The sequence below is a fragment of the Microtus ochrogaster genome, linkage group LG12 (assembly GCF_000317375.1).
Source record: "Microtus ochrogaster isolate Prairie Vole_2 linkage group LG12, MicOch1.0, whole genome shotgun sequence".
In the NCBI taxonomy this organism is placed as follows: Eukaryota; Metazoa; Chordata; class Mammalia; order Rodentia; family Cricetidae; genus Microtus; species Microtus ochrogaster.
Window position 1 is genome coordinate 4,749,434 of NC_022036.1, and position 19,103 is coordinate 4,768,536.

The 19,103-nt window shown below is 42.2% G+C and overlaps 1 protein-coding gene across 1 annotated transcript; it reads right to left on the reverse strand.

Moving 5' to 3' along the window:
- Positions 1-17,883: 17,883 nt before the first annotated feature.
- Positions 17,884-18,849, reverse strand: Tas2r60 (taste 2 receptor member 60). Its single transcript, XM_005363817.2, has one exon. The coding sequence runs from the start codon at positions 18,847-18,849 to the stop codon at positions 17,884-17,886; it is 966 nt and encodes a 321-aa protein (XP_005363874.1).
- Positions 18,850-19,103: the final 254 nt, after the last annotated feature.

The window sequence follows — 19,103 nt, forward strand, 5'->3', positions numbered from 1 at the left end:
CACACACACACACACACACACACACACACACACACACACAAAATGAATGAGTTCTAGAATTCAAATAAATAAATGAAGAGGAAGACTATTTTAAAAAACGTGAGAAGAAAAACAACTATGTCATAGTGATTACCTGTAATACTGAAAATAACTATGCCATAGTGATTGCCTGCAATACTGTAATACTCAGGAAGTAGAGACAGGCACATCCCAAGTTTGAGGCCTTTAGGAGTAATTAAGGAGGTCCACAAGAGCCTGGCTAGCTCAGTCAGTAGAGCATGAGACTTGTAATCTCAGGATCATGGGTTTGAGCTCCACACTGGGTGCCAAAATGTAGGCACAATTAAGGAGAGCCTGGAATAAAGGATAGTAAGTGTTTATTTATTTGGAAAAAAAATCTCACAATAAGATTAAAGAACCTCGGTCCTCTGTGGGTGCTAGAAGCTGTGAACCAAACTCTGACCACCAACGAAGACAGAGATCAAACTATATGTCTGTGCTTATAGTGCCTCAGACCGTGCCCTAGTGGTACCTATTGGTTGAAGGAATTCCCACAACAGAGGCCAGCATGGGTTGCACAGTGGGACTTTCTGACAAAAAGTCAAATATATATATTACAACCTTTTCTGTTAAGGCCCTGAAATCTAGTCTCAGTTCTGACGGTTGAGGATGACTTTTAGAGAACAGTCAAAATCATAACAATAGTAGATTAATAAATGCTGTGACCGTAAAAGAATGCTACTGTTCACCTACATGCACGGCACTGAATCTAACTTGAAAAAGTCAGCTCTTGTCCCCGTTTCTTGGAGAATTTTTAAATATACTGCAGAGTGGCTAGGAATCCAGATTCCTTCTAACCATACATTTTAAGACTGCCTATTTTTCTTCCCCCTCTGAAAGTTCCCACCATTAGGGACAGAACAGTCATGCATTGCTTAACAACAGAGCCATTTTCTGAGAAATGAGTCACTCAGCAGTTTCATCCGGATCGCACCTCCCAAAGTACACTCACCCGAACCTGCATGGAGCAGTAGGTCACTCCCCAGAGCCAAGTGATGCAATCAGGAAGTGTGGTGAATGAAGGTGTGTGGGGCTGTTGCTGGTAGAATGTGAATATCATCTTACTGTAGGGTTTCAGTTTATATACAGTAGTATCCTCTAAAGTAACAGTAAAACATAAAGCACGGTAAACCCATAAAGCAGCAGCATAGTCACTGATTTTCACTATAAAGTATTATGCACCTATATAATTATGCTGTTGTACTTCTGTATGACTAGCAGTACACAAGATGTGTTTGCACCACCATCTCCACAAACTCCTGAGTAATTCTTGGAGTTACAATGTCTCTTTAGTTTCATTATTTTGTGAGATCTTGATAATATTCATAGTCCATTGTTGATGAGATTGCCGCGATGTAGCACATAGTGCGGTCTTTCTGCATCAGGAATGGATGGAACCTGCCTTTAGTGGTGACTCAATCACAAGACCCCAAGAGTTTGTTAGCAGAGCAGAGAGCCATTAACCTCAAATTTTAGTTCTAAGCCACTTATCCCTAGAGACAGAAAGCAATCTCCCCTTCGTTTGAGTGGGCACCATGCCTCACTAGGTACTTGTCATGCAAGTGTGAGGGCCAAAGTTACATAAATGCCAGACAGGTGTGGATCTCCTGCAATGCTACCACTAGGGAAGTGAAGATAGGAGACCCCCAGAGCAAGCTGGACACTTAAGCTACGTGAATCAGTGATCTCTGTGTTCAAATGAGAGATTCTACCTCAATATAAGGTGGACAGTGATCAAGAGAGACACTAAACATCAGTCTCTGGCCTCCACTTGCACATGAAAATATGTACCACACACAACAACATGCACACACATACAACAACATGCACACACACACAACAACATGCACACATACACACACAACAACATGCACACATACACACACAACAACAACATGCACACACACAACATGCACACACACACACGCACGCACACTTTTGTTCTGATACAAAAGGTACAATAATCTTTTAGCACAGAAGAAATTCTGCATTTTTTAAATCATCACCATATGCAAAATAGTGATTAGCAGTGCCATGTAAATATTTTATCATAACTAGTTGATTCAATCACTTCTAGAATCATTTCATTCACAGGATGAGAAATAAAAATTAAAATACTCAGAAACAATTCACTCTCCAATCACAATCCTTGCATCCTTAGACTTGATTCCATCATTATCAAAAAGAGTAAGTCTTATTTATAGTTGAAAGTTGTGTCAGTCAGCTCAGCTTACTGAAGTTCAAAACGCATTCAAACCACTCACTGCTAGAACCCACTGTCAAATCTTTCATCTGATTTCACCCAGACCATTAAAACTTTGCTTCATTGCAAGTCGTGAAACAGAAGCCAACCCCAGGAGAAGTTGCAGAAGACACACCCTGCTCACTGTCTGCCTCATGCATCTGCTCTGACTTCAAGTGTTTATCTCCTCTCCCTCTTAGGGGCTGTTCACATGGCTCTCTACATCTGCAGAATGCCCGTTTTCATCTGAGTCATTCCTACAAGAGGAGCCAGTGAGGAGAACCATTAGCATTAAGGCAGAAAATACAACGATGGCCATAGGAAATGTCAAGTCAGATAAAAAGTCATAAGAAGAGATGGAAATTCTTCAATATACAGTATCTGAACAAACAAAATTAGCAGCAATGTGCTATAAATAGATCATGCCAGGCAATGGCTGTACCCGAATAGTTTTCATTTTAGAGTTCTCTGAGTACTAAATGCAATTAGAACTTGACTTATGGTCACTTTAGTTCTTCGTTGTCTTGCATTCCTCTATCTAGTTCTTACATACATACAGGAAGCAAAAAAACCATTCCATACAGAATGGAAAGTTTCTTGAGTGTTTGCACCCTGCTTCCCCACTGCTCTCAGGAGACAGATGTATGTCTAGATCACCATATCTATATGTTTGATACATTCTTTTAAAATTAATTTGACTGGGATTGTTTTGAAAGGGTCTCACATATCTCATCATCACCTCAAACTTACTATAGAGCCCAGGGTAATCTTGAACTTTTGGAGCTCCTGCCTCTGCACATACCTCCTGAGTGTGAGAGTTACAGACACATAGCGCCACAACGTTTATGCAATGCTAAGGATTAAGCACAGCACTTTGCACACACACAAGTACTTTATCAACTGAGCTATTTCCAAAGCCCCAATAAATTCTTGTTTAAAAAGTGAGAGGAGTCAGGCAATGGTGGTGAATGCCTTTAATCCCAGTAGTTGGGAGGCAGAAGTAGGCAGATCTGTACGAGTTCAAAGCCAGCCTGGTCTACAAAGTGAGTTCCAAGACAGCCAGGGCTGTGCTGTTATATATAGAAATTTTGACTCACAAAACCAACACCTCCCCCACCCCATTAATTCCAGAGGCAAGTGGGAGAGATGGTCCTGTGGTCATAAGAGTGGAGAGCTGCCCGTGACCCCCACCAGCTGCAGCCCTCAGGAGAGCAGGCCCTGCACCTCACCAGGGCAGCACAAAAGAGTCAACCCTGCTAGTGCAGGCGTGGGTGAGTCAGCACCAAAATTGTGAGCTTGGGAAAGCTGTCCCCATCACCCATATGTTCTGTGGTGGCATGGATGCAGGGGAGCTACCTTTGCCAGCCCCCATCAACATGTGGGGTAGGTGGAAGAGCTGGCCTTGGGTCATAAGAGCCGGAGCTCTGACCCCCAGCAACTGCAACTCTCAGGAGAGCCGGCCCTGTACCTCGCCAGCATGGCACAATAGAGCCGATCCTGTTAGCACAAGCTTGGGTGAGCCAGGCCAGAATATGTGAGCATGGGAGAGCTGCTACCATTTCTTTCAGTCTTATCGCAGCATGGATGGGGGAAGGAAGCCTTCCCCTCTCCCGCTGCCCCCGCCCACCAATGCCTGCCCCCGCCCACCAATGCCTGGGACGAGTGGAAGAGCTGGCTCTGTACTCACACAAATGAGACACTATCCCTGATCCCCACCAACTGCAACACTTGGGAGAGCAAGCTCTGCACCCTGTCACGGCAGCACAGCAGAGCCAGCTCTGTTAGCGGAGATTTGGGTGAGCCAGTCCCGAAATCGTGACCATACAACAGCTGTCCCTATTTCCCATCTGGTAGACTGACCCTACAGCTGCCCAGGCCCAGACCCAGGGTTCTGACTTGCTCTGCCCCAACATCCACCCAATCTATAATCACTGGAGCACGGGAAGGGACCTGACCCACAGACCCAAAGCTTCAGGATCTGCACAAGGATCTCCACACAGGGCGCCAGACAGGGGTCCAGAAAGAGTCCTAGGTGGGGTCGAACATCGAACATGTAGTGGAGGCCAAGGGCCTCAAACCAGATCAATGACTCTTTGCAATGAATGTTTGCAAGTAGAGATGTATGGACCAAGAGGTATATGGCATGACTTGGGTTGCACTGCTTGCTACTTCAACGATTCCTCTTTTTAAAATTATTTTTTTCATTTTATTTTTTCCTGTTTTTTCTCTTTATTTTGTTTTATTCGGTTGAGGGTGGTTTGCAGGGTGTCATTCCTCTGAATGAGATCAAGATGTGAAAAACACATAAAATAAAAAAAAATTATCTTGAAAGAAGTGAAAGAAATGTAATGATGTTCATCTCTGTTTATCAAGGAACCATCAAAAATCACTCACATTTCTGAATATATAAGATAACGTGGCCAGGCAGTGGTGGTGCATGCCTTTAATCCCAGAAGTCAGGAGGCAGAGACCGGTGGATCTCTGTGAGTTTGAGGTCCACAGAGCTAGTTCCAGGACAGCTAGAGCAAGACAGAGAAACCCTGTCTTGAAAAACCAAAGAAAAAGAAAAAAGAAAAAGAAAGATAATGTCAGCTGATGATCTAGCTACCAATGATCATTCTTACTGATGTAGGAAGAAAAATTCTGTGTGAATAAAATTAGTCTCATTTATTATAATATTAATAAATGCAGTCAAATAATATGTATTGAGTGCCTACCATGTGCCAGTAGGGAACGGGACAGGCACAAATCTCCAAACTTTTGGAGCTTGTATTGTAGTGAAAGAACTAAACTGTAGATGATAAAAATAAATACATTAGATATTAGTAACTGCAGGAAAAAGCAGGGTAGGCAGCATTTAGGTCTGTGGTTTAGATGAGCAACATGGGAAAGGCCTGGAAGAAGTAAAGGAGTAAACCGGGACACTATCTAGAGAAGTCCAATTACCAAGAGCAAGGATCGGAGAAAGATGCCTGAAGCCCTCAAGGACCATTAAGGAAGCCAAACAGACTAGAGGGATATGAGAAGGATTTGGGTTCGGTATAATCGAGACATTGTACACAGGCATGACACTGCCAAGGAAAAACTTCAAATTATTGTTCTCTTCCAAAGCTGAGAGGAGGATTTAATGCGCGCACGCAGATGACGTCAGATTTGAAGCATTTCCTCTCGCCCTCGGACTTGAGCCCCACTCTCCAGGTGGAAAGCAAACAGTTACGAAAGAGCTGTAACACGATACAGTTTGTATTCCTGATGGATCCTACTGACTGCTGTGCTGAAAACAGACTAAAGGTAAAAGGACGGTAGAAGCCGCAGAACCAGTTTGGAGGCGATTGTAATAAAACAGCCGTATGATAACAGTGGCTTGCACCAGACCAGAGCCGCGGAGGTGGTGCCGGACAGCAGAATTAGAGGTTCTCCTGGAAGCGGGACAGCTGCAATTCTGTCCCTTCTGTTTTCAAACCTTTGTGCCACAATCTGACCTCCAATAGAAGCAAGGAGCAACTTTGCCTCCTATGAAACCACAACCCAGAAGCTTGTCATCTACAAATGCCTTAGCTCTATGTTAAATGATGTGGCAGCCCAGTTGCTGAGTTTCAGACATTGACTCCCAAAGATGTTGACCAAAGCAACTGGGAGATGAAGATGACACATACAGACACAAAGTCAGCAGACAGAAAACAGTGAGATAATTGTGTTAGAACGAGACTCACAGGACAGCAAGAGTTCGGTTTTGATACAGGTTTGAAAAGGACAATCACATGCGTACGTAAAGAACGATATGCATGTGTAGATCAGAAGAGACATTCCTCATGAAAACTATGTGACACTGCTCCATTTTTTGTTTTGTTTTGGTTTGGTTTGGTTTTTCGAGACAGGGTTTCTCTGTAGCTTTGGAGCCTGTCCTGGAACTCCCTTTGTAGACCAGGCTGGCCTCTAACTCACAGAGACCCGCCTGCCTCTGCCTCCCGAGTGCTGGGATTAAAGGCGTGCACCACCGCGGCCCAGCTTACTCTGCTCCATTTTTAAGATAGAAACACTGAGGTGGAGAAACTTGAACAACTGATATTTGGAGAAGCTACTTTCAGGTGGAACCCACAGGAAAGTAGGAAACCTGGGAGAGAGCAATGGAAGCCTACACAATACACAAAATGATTACATAGTATCCTTTCTCTCTGATCCTGTTTGCTACAGACTGAACTACAGGGTCTGTCTCATGCAAAAATATGGAAACTGTACTGTCTTCATCCCACACCAGACAGCCATGACCACAGATCCTCACAAGGAAGGTCATGGGAAAGGCTGCTGGAAGACTCCTCCAGGTAAAGCAGTTCCAACAAACCAAAGACAAATCACCGCAGCAGAGAGGCCATGGCAGTGATGAGTCCATCAACTTGTGCAGAGAGCTGGGAAAGGGAGAGGATGCGTGAAGGGTAGCCTACCCCTTAAACCATCCAATTTTGCCTGGCCCTCTCAGTGGGTCTACTCCATTTCCTCACAGCTTCCCCATGACTCAGGGTGGTTGAAATTTCTGAGGAAACTGGCAAAGAGTTTTAATGAAGCCAACTATGGGTGTCTTCCACTCTGAAGTTACATGTAAGTATAAACCACTCTCAGTTCTTCATCTCTCAGGGGTCCAAGACTATTTCTAGTCTCTTATAAGTAATATCAATTGTACTTGCCCAGGTACAGTAGATACTGTAGTGATATTTGGTTTGTAATCTAACAAATAAAGCTTGCCTGAAGATCAGAATGCCGAGTTAAGACACTAACTAGTTAGCCATAGAGCCCAGGCAATGGTGGCACACACCTCTAATCCCAGCACTCAGGAGACAGAGGCAGACAGATCTTAGTGAGTTCAGGTCCACCCTGGGCTACACGAGATTGAATCTGTCTAAAAGAGAAACAGAACTCATCACATGCCTTTAACCCAAGCACTAGAGAGGTGAGGACGGGAGTGATATGGTTGGGTGGACAGAGGAATTTTAGGCAGAAGGAGACAGGAGCTTGGATTCAGTTTGAGGATTCAGTCTGAGCATGCAGTCTGAGGTTTCATAGAAACAACATTCAGTCTGAGGATTAGATAGACAGGATTGCCCCTTTGGTCTGAGTATTGGTAGAGGTAAAAACTCTCTAGTATTTGGCCGCTCTGCTTCTCTGATCTTCCAGCCTTAATCCCTATATCTGACTCTGGGTTTTTATTATAAAACCAATTAGAATTTGTGCTACAAGATACAGCTTCAAAAGTCCCAGGGGTTAACTCAATTGTCCCAAGAATGTGGCACATATTTCTCATAGCTCCTTTTCCTTATGATAATCATGGTCAAATATTCATATCAAAAGGAAAATTTTTCCTTGCTGCCTGATCTTCTGAGACCAGGAACAGAAAATAACTAGGTGAAAGCCATAGAAGTTTTAGGACTCTTGTGTCTCTTTTTGGTAGTGTCCTTGAGCCTGCAAAGCAAGACATCCAAGCCCACAAACTCTAATCCTATGTGGATGGGAAGCGTAGATTCTCAGAGTAGGTCTCTTGGAAATATTATCAGCAAAAAATCATTCTCAAAAACTTCCTGACTCCTGAGTATTTTATTTGCTGAAGATAGTGTGCAAATTAATGGCCATTACTTTAGGGTATATTCCCCCATTTTAAGGGAAGCAGCCTTCACGCCCCCTCCCAGTCACCTCAAAGCTAGCACATCTGCAGCATCTGCATTCTTGTGCTCTCTGGGTAGACAGCTCCCAGATGGCAAGGCTGTGACTGTGATGGAGAACGTGGCAAAAAGAAAACCATGAGTATAGGACTTGGAAAGTCCAACACAAGATCCAGGTAAAGGGCCAGGAAGCTCCTATGCCTGTCACATTAAATAATCATCATCATCATCATCATCATCATCATCATCTTTTCACATGTGATTGTAAAGCCTGAAATTTCTGAGAAACAAAGCAGGAGTGCACACAGTGAGTGATTAAGATGTGGTAAAATGTTAATTCTCTGAAAAACTTAGGACACCAATCTGGGCACAGCAGGACCCAGAAAAATGAGATGGAGACACACGGGTATTTTCCAATAAAGGCAGCAACATAGACTCTTACATTCTGCCGGGTCTTCCTAAGCAACAGAGACAGCTCTTCCTGCCAATGCTGTATAGCAGACTACTCTTTCTCTGCAGATCCTGCAATAGACTCCTTACAAAACACTGGCAGGCCTGCTCACAGCCAGGCTCCTCCCCTTTCGTTGCTGATTCGAGTCACAGCAGGTCTAAGAGGGCGAGGTACAAACTGCAGCCCATGAAGAGGCGTGCTCTACACCAGACTCTCAAGGAGGATTGCTGAATCAAAGGGTGCAATTTTATATTGCCAAATTACCCTCTGTATGCATTGTACCAGTTTATACTCTCATCAGCAATGTAAGGAGAGCAATGTTTCCTTGACAATTTAGCAACAGAATATTTGGTGAATGTTTAGAAAGTTTGACAAATGGGTACCTATTAAGTGTTAGGACTACAGTCAGTCTTCTTAAGTGTATATTTCCCCAAATATAAATCATATTTAAATATATTTCTTTTCTTTCTTGCCCTTTCTTTGAATTTCATGCTCAGATTCTTAAGGGGTTTTTTTCTTATTTTTGTTCATTTTTTTATATGTAGTATCTATTTATAAATTGAAATTAAAGCTTTTTATGATACAGATGGAAGAGATTCTCCCAACTTTATATTTTGTAATATTCTTATACATTTTCGCCGTACAGATATTTTCACTGTAATGACTCCATCTTTTCTTTCACAAACTTAAGAAACTTGCCATACTTCAAGGTGTTCAAGGATGTTTACCCTCCCATTTTCATCTGGCAATCATGGTGGTTCTGACAGTAAAGTCTCTGATATGTTTGGAGTTTATCCTGTTTATGATTTGAGATGTGGCAACATGTTTTTTATTTTTTGTTTTGTTTTTGTTGTTTTTCCAGATAGCTATCATGTTTTCTAAATATCAGCGACTGAATTTTCCTCTGATTTGAAATTGTCATTTCAACTACACTGAATTTATACTAAAGTATTATATTATATAGACTTGTTGTCCTGGACTGTCCAGTCTATGGGTATATATTTATGCATAATTTTATTTTTTTAAGATTTATTTATTTATTATGTATACAACATTCTCCCTCCATGTATGCCCACACACCAGAGGAGGGCACCAGATCTCATTACAGATGGTTGTGAGCCACCATGTGGTAGTTGGGAATTGAACTCAGGACCCCGGGAAGAGCAGCCAGTGCTCTTAACCACTGAGCCATCTCTCCAGCCCCCTATGCACAGTTTTAGATGGTGAGGCTATACTAGAGTTTTAAGTTAGGAGAGACCCTGTTTAGATTCATGGTCTTCTTCTAGGCACCATTCAACTTCATAATAATCTTTGACTTTGTCCATATTTCTTATACAGATTCAATTTGATATTTCTGTAATCTTATGTTAAATGAACAAGTTCCTCAGGACAATTAACATGCTTATGGTGTCAAATATTCTTTTTTTAATTTATTTATTTATTAAGGATTTCTGCCTCTTCCCCGCCACTGCCTCCCATTTCCCTCCCCTTCTCCTGATCAAGTCCCCCTCCCTCATCAGCTCGAAGAGCAATCAGGGTTCCCTGACCTGTGGGAAGTCCAAGGAACCCCCACCTCCATCCAGGTCTAGTAAGGTGAGCATCCAAACTGCCTCCCCCAAAGCCAGTACATGCAGTAGGATCAAAAACCCATTGCCATTGTTCTTGAGTTCTCAGTAGTCCTCATTGTCCGCTATGTTCAGCTAGTCTGGTTTTATCCCATGCTTTTTCAGACCCAGGCCAGCTGGCCTTGGTGAGTTCCCGATAGAACATCCCCATTGTCTCAGTGTGTGGGTGTACCCCTCGCGGTCCTGCGTTCCTTGCTCGTGCTCCCCCTCCCTCTGCTCCCGATTTGGACCTTGAGATTTCTGTCCGGTGCTCCAATGTGGGTCTCTGTCTCCTTTCATCGCCTGATGAAGGTTAATATTCAGGAGAATGCCTATATGTTTGTCTTTGGATTCACCTTCTAATTAACTTCTCTAGGAACGTGAATTATAAGCTCAATGTCCTTTATTTATGGCTAGAAACCAAATATGAGTGAGTACACCCCATGTTCCTCTTTTTGGGTCTGGCTTACCTCACTCAGGATAGTGTTTTCTATTTCCATCCATTTGTATGCAAAATTCAAGAAGTCCTTGTTTTTTACTGCTGAGTAATACTCTAATATGTATATATTCCATACTTTCTTCATCCATTCTTCCATTGAAAGAACATAGGATTCCATTAGTTCCTATTTTACTGGGTGTTTTAAGTTTTGTTTCTTATACATAGTGTACATTTCACGTAGGTTTATTTCTAGGCATTTGTTATAGCAAAACAATCCTTTCTTTCATTGTGTATTCTAGCTGGTAACTATTTGTGTATCAGAACTTATTTCCGAGTGTTAACTTTGTACCTCAACACCTAAAATTTTTTGTTCTATGGCAGTTTTTAATATTTTGTTACATTTTTATTTATTTGTGGAGGGGACATATGAGTGTCAAGAGCCAACATGTGAAAGCCAGAGAGAGTGCAGGAATTAGTCAATTCTCTTCTTCCACCATATGGATCTTGGAGAGTAAACTAGAGACATCGGGTCTGGTAGTAGGCCGCTCTACCCACTGCCCCTATGTTCTATGGCAATTTTAATGTTGACTTGGGTCATTTCAAATTACCTCTTAATGTAGTATGATATAAATACACACACATATATAGCATACAAACTTTTTTCTGGGCTGGATAGATGGCTTATCAGTTAAGAGGACCTGGTTTCAGTTCCCCATACCTACATGGTGATTTACAACCATCCTTATTTCCACTTCAGGAAATTTGATGATCCCCTGAGGTCTCAGACAACAGGCATGAATGTGGCAGACTTACATATATGCAGGCAAAACACTCACATACATTGAATAAATAAATCAATTTTTTTACATTTTTTTCTTTCAAGTGGACCTTGCATCTCGCCTGGGCAGGACAATAGAGTCAACCTTGTTGGCAGAGAAGTGGGTGAGCCAGCTCCGAAGTTGTGAACTGTCCCATACTCATGCCTTGTAACTGCTTAGACTGGGAAGAGATAGCCTCTCACCCCAACCTTCTCACCCACCCTCACCTGCCCTTCAATGCCGGAGGCAAATGGTAGAGCTGACCCTGATATCGTAAGAGCCGGAGACCTGTCCCTGCCTCCCACCGGCTGCAGCACTCAGGAGGGCAGACCCTGCATCTCACTCAGGAAGCACGATAGGGGTGAGGGTGAACACGGGAGAGGGGTCCCCACTAATCATCTGTCGTGGTGGTGTGAATGAGGGATAGATGCACCCTTTAACCCTCACTCCTCATTGCCAGTGACTGATAAGCGAGCTGAACCTCCCCCTTGGCAGCTGCAGCACTCAAGGTCAGCGTGGACCCTGAACTTCTCCTAGGCAGCACAGTAGAACTGACCCTGACACGGGCGAGGAAGACCGGAACTTGTGAGAACTGGCAGGCTGACCAACCCTGCAAGTACCCAGGGCCAGCATCAAGGTTATGTGTTGGCCCACCCCCAACATCCACCCCATCTATGATCTGCTAGAACACAGGGGGGGGGGGGTTGGGGGTTGGATGTGGGATCGGCCCTGTGGACCCAAGGCTACAGGATTTCCATAATACAGTGCAGCAACGGGATGTCCAGAGGAAGAGTCCCAGTGAGGGTCTAGCATCCATGGTGTAGCAGAGACCAGAGGCCTTGAAGCAGACCAATGATTCTGGGTGGTGAACTCCTGCAGGTAAAAATGCATGGACAAAGGGGTTTACTGAGTGCGTGACTCACTGTGATACGATTTTTCCCTCCCCTCTCTGCCCCTCTTATTCCCTGTTTTTCTCATAAATTTTATTTTTGTTTTATTCTGATGTGGGGTGGAGATGGGTGGGATCAGGAGGTATGATGTGAAAAACACAAAAAACAAATAAAAAGAAAGTTTAAAAAATAACACTAGGATAGACACTCATTAGGTCTGTGTGTCTCTGGAATAAAGAACACAGAAAGCAGCTATTGGCTGAGATCCTGGGGTACCAGATCACATGACAATGATAGCTATAAAGAATGAGAGAAGATTAATTCTAGTATGCCGTAGTGGTTTTAATACCTCTGCCTTTCCCTCTCCCTTTCCCCCTCCGGTAAATAAAGTTACCTTGTTATATATTTATAACATAAAAAGAAATTGTCCTCATCTTTCTGTTGCCTTTAACCTAATTGCCTTCTCTAACTTAGGAATTTTTACTAAAATGAAAACAGTGGTAGTCATAATCATCCCCAATTTTTTTTTAACTTTGTAAGACTGCCTCTAGATTCAATAAATATGTTGTAAGTTTTCAGATAATGTAAATGTTATATTACTAAATGTATTATGAGTGTTTATCAAAAATTAGTATTAAAACATTTTCAGTGGTGTTCTAGGATGTTTAGAGATGATCTCACAATTTTTTTAGGATGTATTAATATTGAAAACTGTATTGATAACTATCCTGAAATTATTTTATTATTTAAATACTTAAGAAAGCAGAATTTCACCAGACCGTGGTGGCACAAGCCTTTAATTCCAGCCCTCAGGAGGCAGAGGCAGGTGGATCTCTGTGAGTTTGAGGCCAGTGTTGTCTGTAAAGTGAGTTCTAGGATAGCGAGGGCTGTTACATAGGGAAACCTTGTCTCAAAACACCAAAAAAAAAAAAGGAAGAAAGAAAGAAGCAAATAAACAAACAAACAGGGTTTCTCTATTTAAGATAATTGAAAGATATATGCATACCTTATAACAACATCAAAGAGATAAGAAATGTATCAAAACATTTCCTTAAATTATTCATCTCTTTATTTGTGTATTCATTTATTGGTTTGTTATTTACAATCAGTATCTCGCTCTAGCCAGACTGACCTGGAACTCACTCTGTAGCCTAGGCTGACCTTGAGCAAACAGTGATCCTGCTGCCTCAGCCTCCTGAGGATTACAGGTCACATTCGACTCCTTAAAATTTAGAGCTAGTATTTTACGAGATAAAATATAGGGAACAAATTACATCATTTGTAAGAAATAAACAGAGCTTTAAGATGTAGAGCTAGTTCCAAGACAGGCTCCAAAGCTACAGAGAAACCTTGTCTCAAAAAACCAAAGAAAAAAAAAGATGTAGGTAACATATTAAATATCATCTACTTGGAAATTATGATGAAGTGGCCTCATCTTTTTCTTCCAGGTTAGAGTGTGAATGTGCTGGAGCGCCGCTAAATCATCTTTTCTACCTGGGGTTTACAGTGCTTTGCCTCCCATACATAGCTTTTCGCCCATGTACTGACTGATAGTGGTGGTCGCTCTTACATCACACTACTTCATCTTCGTTTTGTTTTCGCAGTACTGAAAATCTGAACTCAAGGCCTTGTGCTTAGCAGGCAAGTACTCAAGCTCTGAGCCCCATCCTCAGCCTGCGCTGTTTTAAGGATGATAGCAGTCACTTATCCCATTTCTACCACTTACTAACCACAGCACAAATAAACCTAGGTCACAATTTCCTTTGTGCTATGGTATTTAGAAGTCATGCATATAGGGACTGGAGAGATGGCTCAGAGATTTAGCACGCTTGATGCTCTTGAAGGGGACCTGGGTTACATTCTCAACACCCACATGATAGCTCACAATTGTCTATAACTCTAGTTCCAGGAGATCTGATGCCTTCTTCTGGCCTTGGCATATATTCAGGTAAAAACATTCATATAAATAAATGCATAGTCAAACATAGAAGTTAATATTCTAGCCCTGTGCTTTATACAAACTAAAAACTCAGTAAATAAGCATTACTAATGTCACCATTGTAATACATGCAGAAATTGGACAGTGAACAAAGGTAACAATAATAACAAATTATCATTAAGTATTCTTAAATGCAGCGAACTTTGCTTTCTATCTTTTGCTGTGAGCTCAAGCTCCAAATGAACTTGTCTCCGTGGATAGGCCATTCAGATTCTAGGCTTCTCTTAGCTAATGATGTGAAACCCAAAAGGAACAAAGAAAAGCGTATATAGGGCAGCCTGGAGAGGAAGACTGAGTGAGTAACAAAGGCAAGAACTGGCTTCTTATGAGATGTGATAGGAAGTACCTAATAGCCGGTGATGCACAGTTGCTTAGCAACATGCTAATGTATTTAAAAAGGATGAACAGCTATCACAAAATGGTATGTGCACTCTCACCTCTACATTTTTTTATTCCTCCATGGTACATTCTTGAGCTAGAAAATTAAACAAAGACTTGGATTCTAGAAAGTTAGCCCCTGACTTAATGAAAGAGTTATTGCTTAAACCTAGCCAAAGAGTCACAGGCAGCTCACACAAAACTGAGCAGGCAAATGCATGTGTGTCCTAGTTGGCTGTCAGGTGCCCTGGTCCATCTATTTAAGGCAGTAAGTGCTTATACACATTTGCAGAGCACACACGGAAGAGCATCAGTTACCCATCCCTGTAAAAGTTAGTATCTCCTAGGAAATACACAGCTTACAAATAATGGCACCATGAGGTAGAATTCAGGTCACAACCAGAGAATACTAACTTGCATATCCTCAAAAGTGGGAAAGATCAAAGCTTGGTGATCATACAGAAAGGCTTCGATGGGGAAGGAGCATGTGGAACAACCTTTAAAAGCCAAGAAGAAAGGCAAAAAGTTGACTAGGATTCTGACAGGTACATGTGATAGAAAAAACGTTTCCCAGTGGCAGGGAGCAGCTTCAGGTTCACTCACCACAGTGACGTTCCTAGTTCACTGAAACATAGGATTCTCCTGGAAGATGACAGATTGTAGAGGCATTTGAGTACCATGTTCAGAGGCATGCATTTGGTCTGATAGGCACCAAGAGCTGCTTATGTATTCTTGGAATAGATCAGAGTTTTGCCTTCCATAGATTAGCTTGGTAATGGTAGTCATCTTAGTATAGCAGTGTTACAATAAAATACCTGAGGCTAGGCTGTTTTCTTTCATAACCGATATTTTATTGGTTGTGTTAAGATACACTGACAATTCATATACAATTATTAATACACATAATGAAGACAATCAAAAAGCCACGTATTATGCTATTTTTTTTTTCAAACAATGTTTCTAACAACTTTCCAATATAGAAACAATTCAGCACTTGGAAGTAAAGATGGAAGATTATCCTCAGCTCCATAATGGTCCTGACTAACTGAGCTACATGAGACCTTATCTCATGTTAAGAGTACTTGCAGCCCTCACAGAGGACCCAGGTTTGCTTCCCAGAACCCATATAGCAACTCAAAATTGTTTATAACTCCAGTTCTCAAAAGATCTCACCCTCCTCTGGTCTCCATGGGCAACATACACACATGGTTCACAGACATACTTTGAGAAAAACCCTCATCCACATAAAATAAAAATAAATTAATCTTTTTAGAGTATACATACATATGAAAGAAATTTTCTTGAAGATAATATTTATTAACATCCTCAAATATTGATAAGCTATTACTTACGGTGACAATTTTATAATATATATATGGTGCTAGGGAGTTGGTAGAGAAACAAGGAAGGAGTGTGTGTGTGTGTGTGTGTGTGTGTGTAACCTACTACATCCTTTCAGTTCTGCTGTGCTCAGCGATGACCTCTTGGATTTGGACAACCTATATGGAGTTCATCCCTGAAAACAACTGAGTCTCCTTCTCTTAGTAACCATCAACCACCTGTATATCTTCACCTAGGGGTGGGACAATGTAGAATTTCCCCTGTTCATATTACCTTGCCCACAGTGCTGTTCTTATGCTGGTTTTGTTTAGATACCAAGTGGGGAATGAAAACCTAGAAGTTTGAATTTCCCCCCATTTAAGTGGTAGAACAATGCTGCACCAGGACAATGGGAGGGGCTAGTAGGAACACAAGGAAAGAACACCGGAGGGAGGAAGAAGGAACCTGAATTTGTTGTGTGTGAAATGCTCATGAACTGGTAGGTGATAAAATTCAGCAAGTAGAGAAAATACAGGTTTAGAGTTTGGTAATTACCCACCTGGAGGCCGTATCTGAACAGGAAGGAGTGAGATGGGATTGGATTCTAGACAACTAAGGGTATAGATCATAGCTAACCATGTTTGCAATCTTTTTCTTAACCCTTTACAAAGATTACGTAGAACTTTTGTTTAAAAAAAAAAACAGTTTCCTAAGAAACCATTTGCTATCAAGAGAGGTAAACACCAAAAGCTATAGGAGAATGAGGGTCAGGATAATGTAAAATGAGTAGGCGATCATACGTGTTCTTAGAGAAACACACTTCAATAGCTTGGAAGGAGGAGCAAAGGCAAGCTCAGCAAGGAGCTGGTTGGCAACTGGTCCCTTGGTGAGGAAATTAGGGGAGGGAATGTTTTTGTTTCTCAGAAAAGAAACTTCAGAAGAGTATTTGTCGCAGAAGAAAAGAGTAATAAACAGAGAATGGTTGCAAAACGTAAAAGGACATTTTTGTCTTAGTTGAAGGACTAGAGAGGAGCAATGTGGCCAAGAGCACAAAGGTCAGTCTGGAAAATCCAACAGGGATTTCTCTTCTGACACAGAGGAGCTGGGAGGAGCAGCCGCAAACAGAAAGTAAAGCTGTCTGAGAGATGTTCAAGGGACCAGAAGTTGAGAGGTGTCTGCTTGAAGAGCTCAAAGGATAACTAGTGTAGGGAAGCAGAAATGCAGTCTGCAGTTCCTCAGTCTTTCTCTTCTTAAGCCTAAGTTCCATCGACACAGATGATCTTGTCCATATCAAAAGCTTCAGCCCATCCCTATATCAACATAAGAGAAGGTAAGTCTGAGCCACAACTGAAAATTTACAGAAAAGACTCAGAAATCAGACCATTGCAGAGGACTTTGATGATAAACGGATCCAAGACCCTGGGCTTTCAGAGGGATCTCAGAAGGTCATCTGAGAATATAAACATTCAAGATGGCATACACTGCTGTACCCAAGCACCAAGTATACCATGGTCTGTGTAGAGAATTTAGAGCAGGGACGACTTTGTTTTGTGTCTGATGATGGAAAGAAATCTCCGTGGCAAATGGCTAAACTGTTGAGAAGCAGGGAAAAGGGAAGAGTGGTTCACAGGAGTGCCTCCAGAGGGAAATAAGAAGACGTTATAAGCATCTTTTCCAGTCTGACTCAGCACTGGAATTATCATGTGGTGTGTGAGGGTCTCTTCACCCAGTTCCCAGGGGATAATCTTAACCTCCAAAAGATATATCACAGTGACTGTCAAAACTCTCTGGTCCTGTGATGATATCAAGCCCCACAGATAACATGATGCGTATCAGTGACTGTTCATTTTTAGAGTCTTGGAGGCCACCTTGAATCCTATTGCACTGAGGTTATTCATGGATCAGTATGTGTACCAAACTGGGAATAAATACCAAACATAACATAAAAAAGAAGCTACATCCCCTGCTCTCATGTCTTCTGACCAACTGTGCATGGTTATCATCAGCCACCATTCCAGCTGCCCTGGATCTTCAGCAGCATCTCCTCTTCACCGCTACCTTCAACCCAGGGTTGCTGAAGAGAATGACAATGGGGTGTATCACTGTGCACAGATGAACCACCACCTGCCACACCCAGTACCTGAATTCCTGAAAGAGTGTACTGCTGTCAGAACTAAGTATCAGGGTCAGAAAACAGGAGATGAAAAGGATGATGAAGGAGAAGAGGATGAGGAGTGCTTTCACGTGGGCCTGTGCTCTAACATCCCGAAGTCCCGAGAAGGTCAAGAGAGTCTTCTTTGTGTGTTTCATCAAAGATACGAGGAGCAAAATCATGAAAATGCTGAAGATAGCAGTAGGGATTGTCCACATAATCATCTTTATGTAAAAGAAGTAGAATTTCTCTAATGAGACTCTTAAGCTATTCCCCGTGACATTCCAAGGTTGTTGGTCACTCTTTAGAAAGTTCTTATATATCAGATAATTGCCTATGAAACACAGGATACTAGTTAGGCTCGACATGCCCACAGCACTGAGTAGCATCCATGGTACCCACCCAGGCACCCTGAACTTTAGCCAGACAAAGACAGGGTGGGTTAAGGTTGAAATCTTCACACAATAGAAGAAGCCTAGCAAGGAGCAGAACCAGATGGTTACAGCAGTCAGGAAGTCCCACATTATATTTAGGAGCTGAATTACAATGTTGTATGGGAAGACTGTTGGATTCAGGAAAACATAAATATTCTTACCTATCACCACCCATTGCAGACAGAAGCGACCAGCTGCTAGACTGATCAGCAACATATTATGAGCTGACAGTGTTCTCCGGAGCAACCATTTCATGCCCAGGGCTATAATGATAGATCCATTGCCTACCACTGCCACCAGGCACAGCAGAATTAAAGTGATAAATAAAGTGGTGACTGTCTTATCAACAGTCTGACGTTCCAGAACTGTGTGACCTCTGCTCATTTCTCCTGTGGACATGATGGGTCTCATGAAGGGCTACTGGTTGGTCTAAGAAGTATCTCCAATATGTTTGTCTCTCCACATGCCTTAAGTGTAGACGTGAAGCCAGAGGTGAGAATGCAGGCTCTCTGAGGGGGATGAAAAGGTTTCTTCTCTTCTGAACAGATGCAAATATTGCCAAGGCTGAGTTTCCAAAGTCTATCTACCTGCCTGCCTGTGAATTTGCCTGCTCTCTTGCCTATCCCCTACCCATTGTCAACATCAGTGTGAATAATGTATCAGGC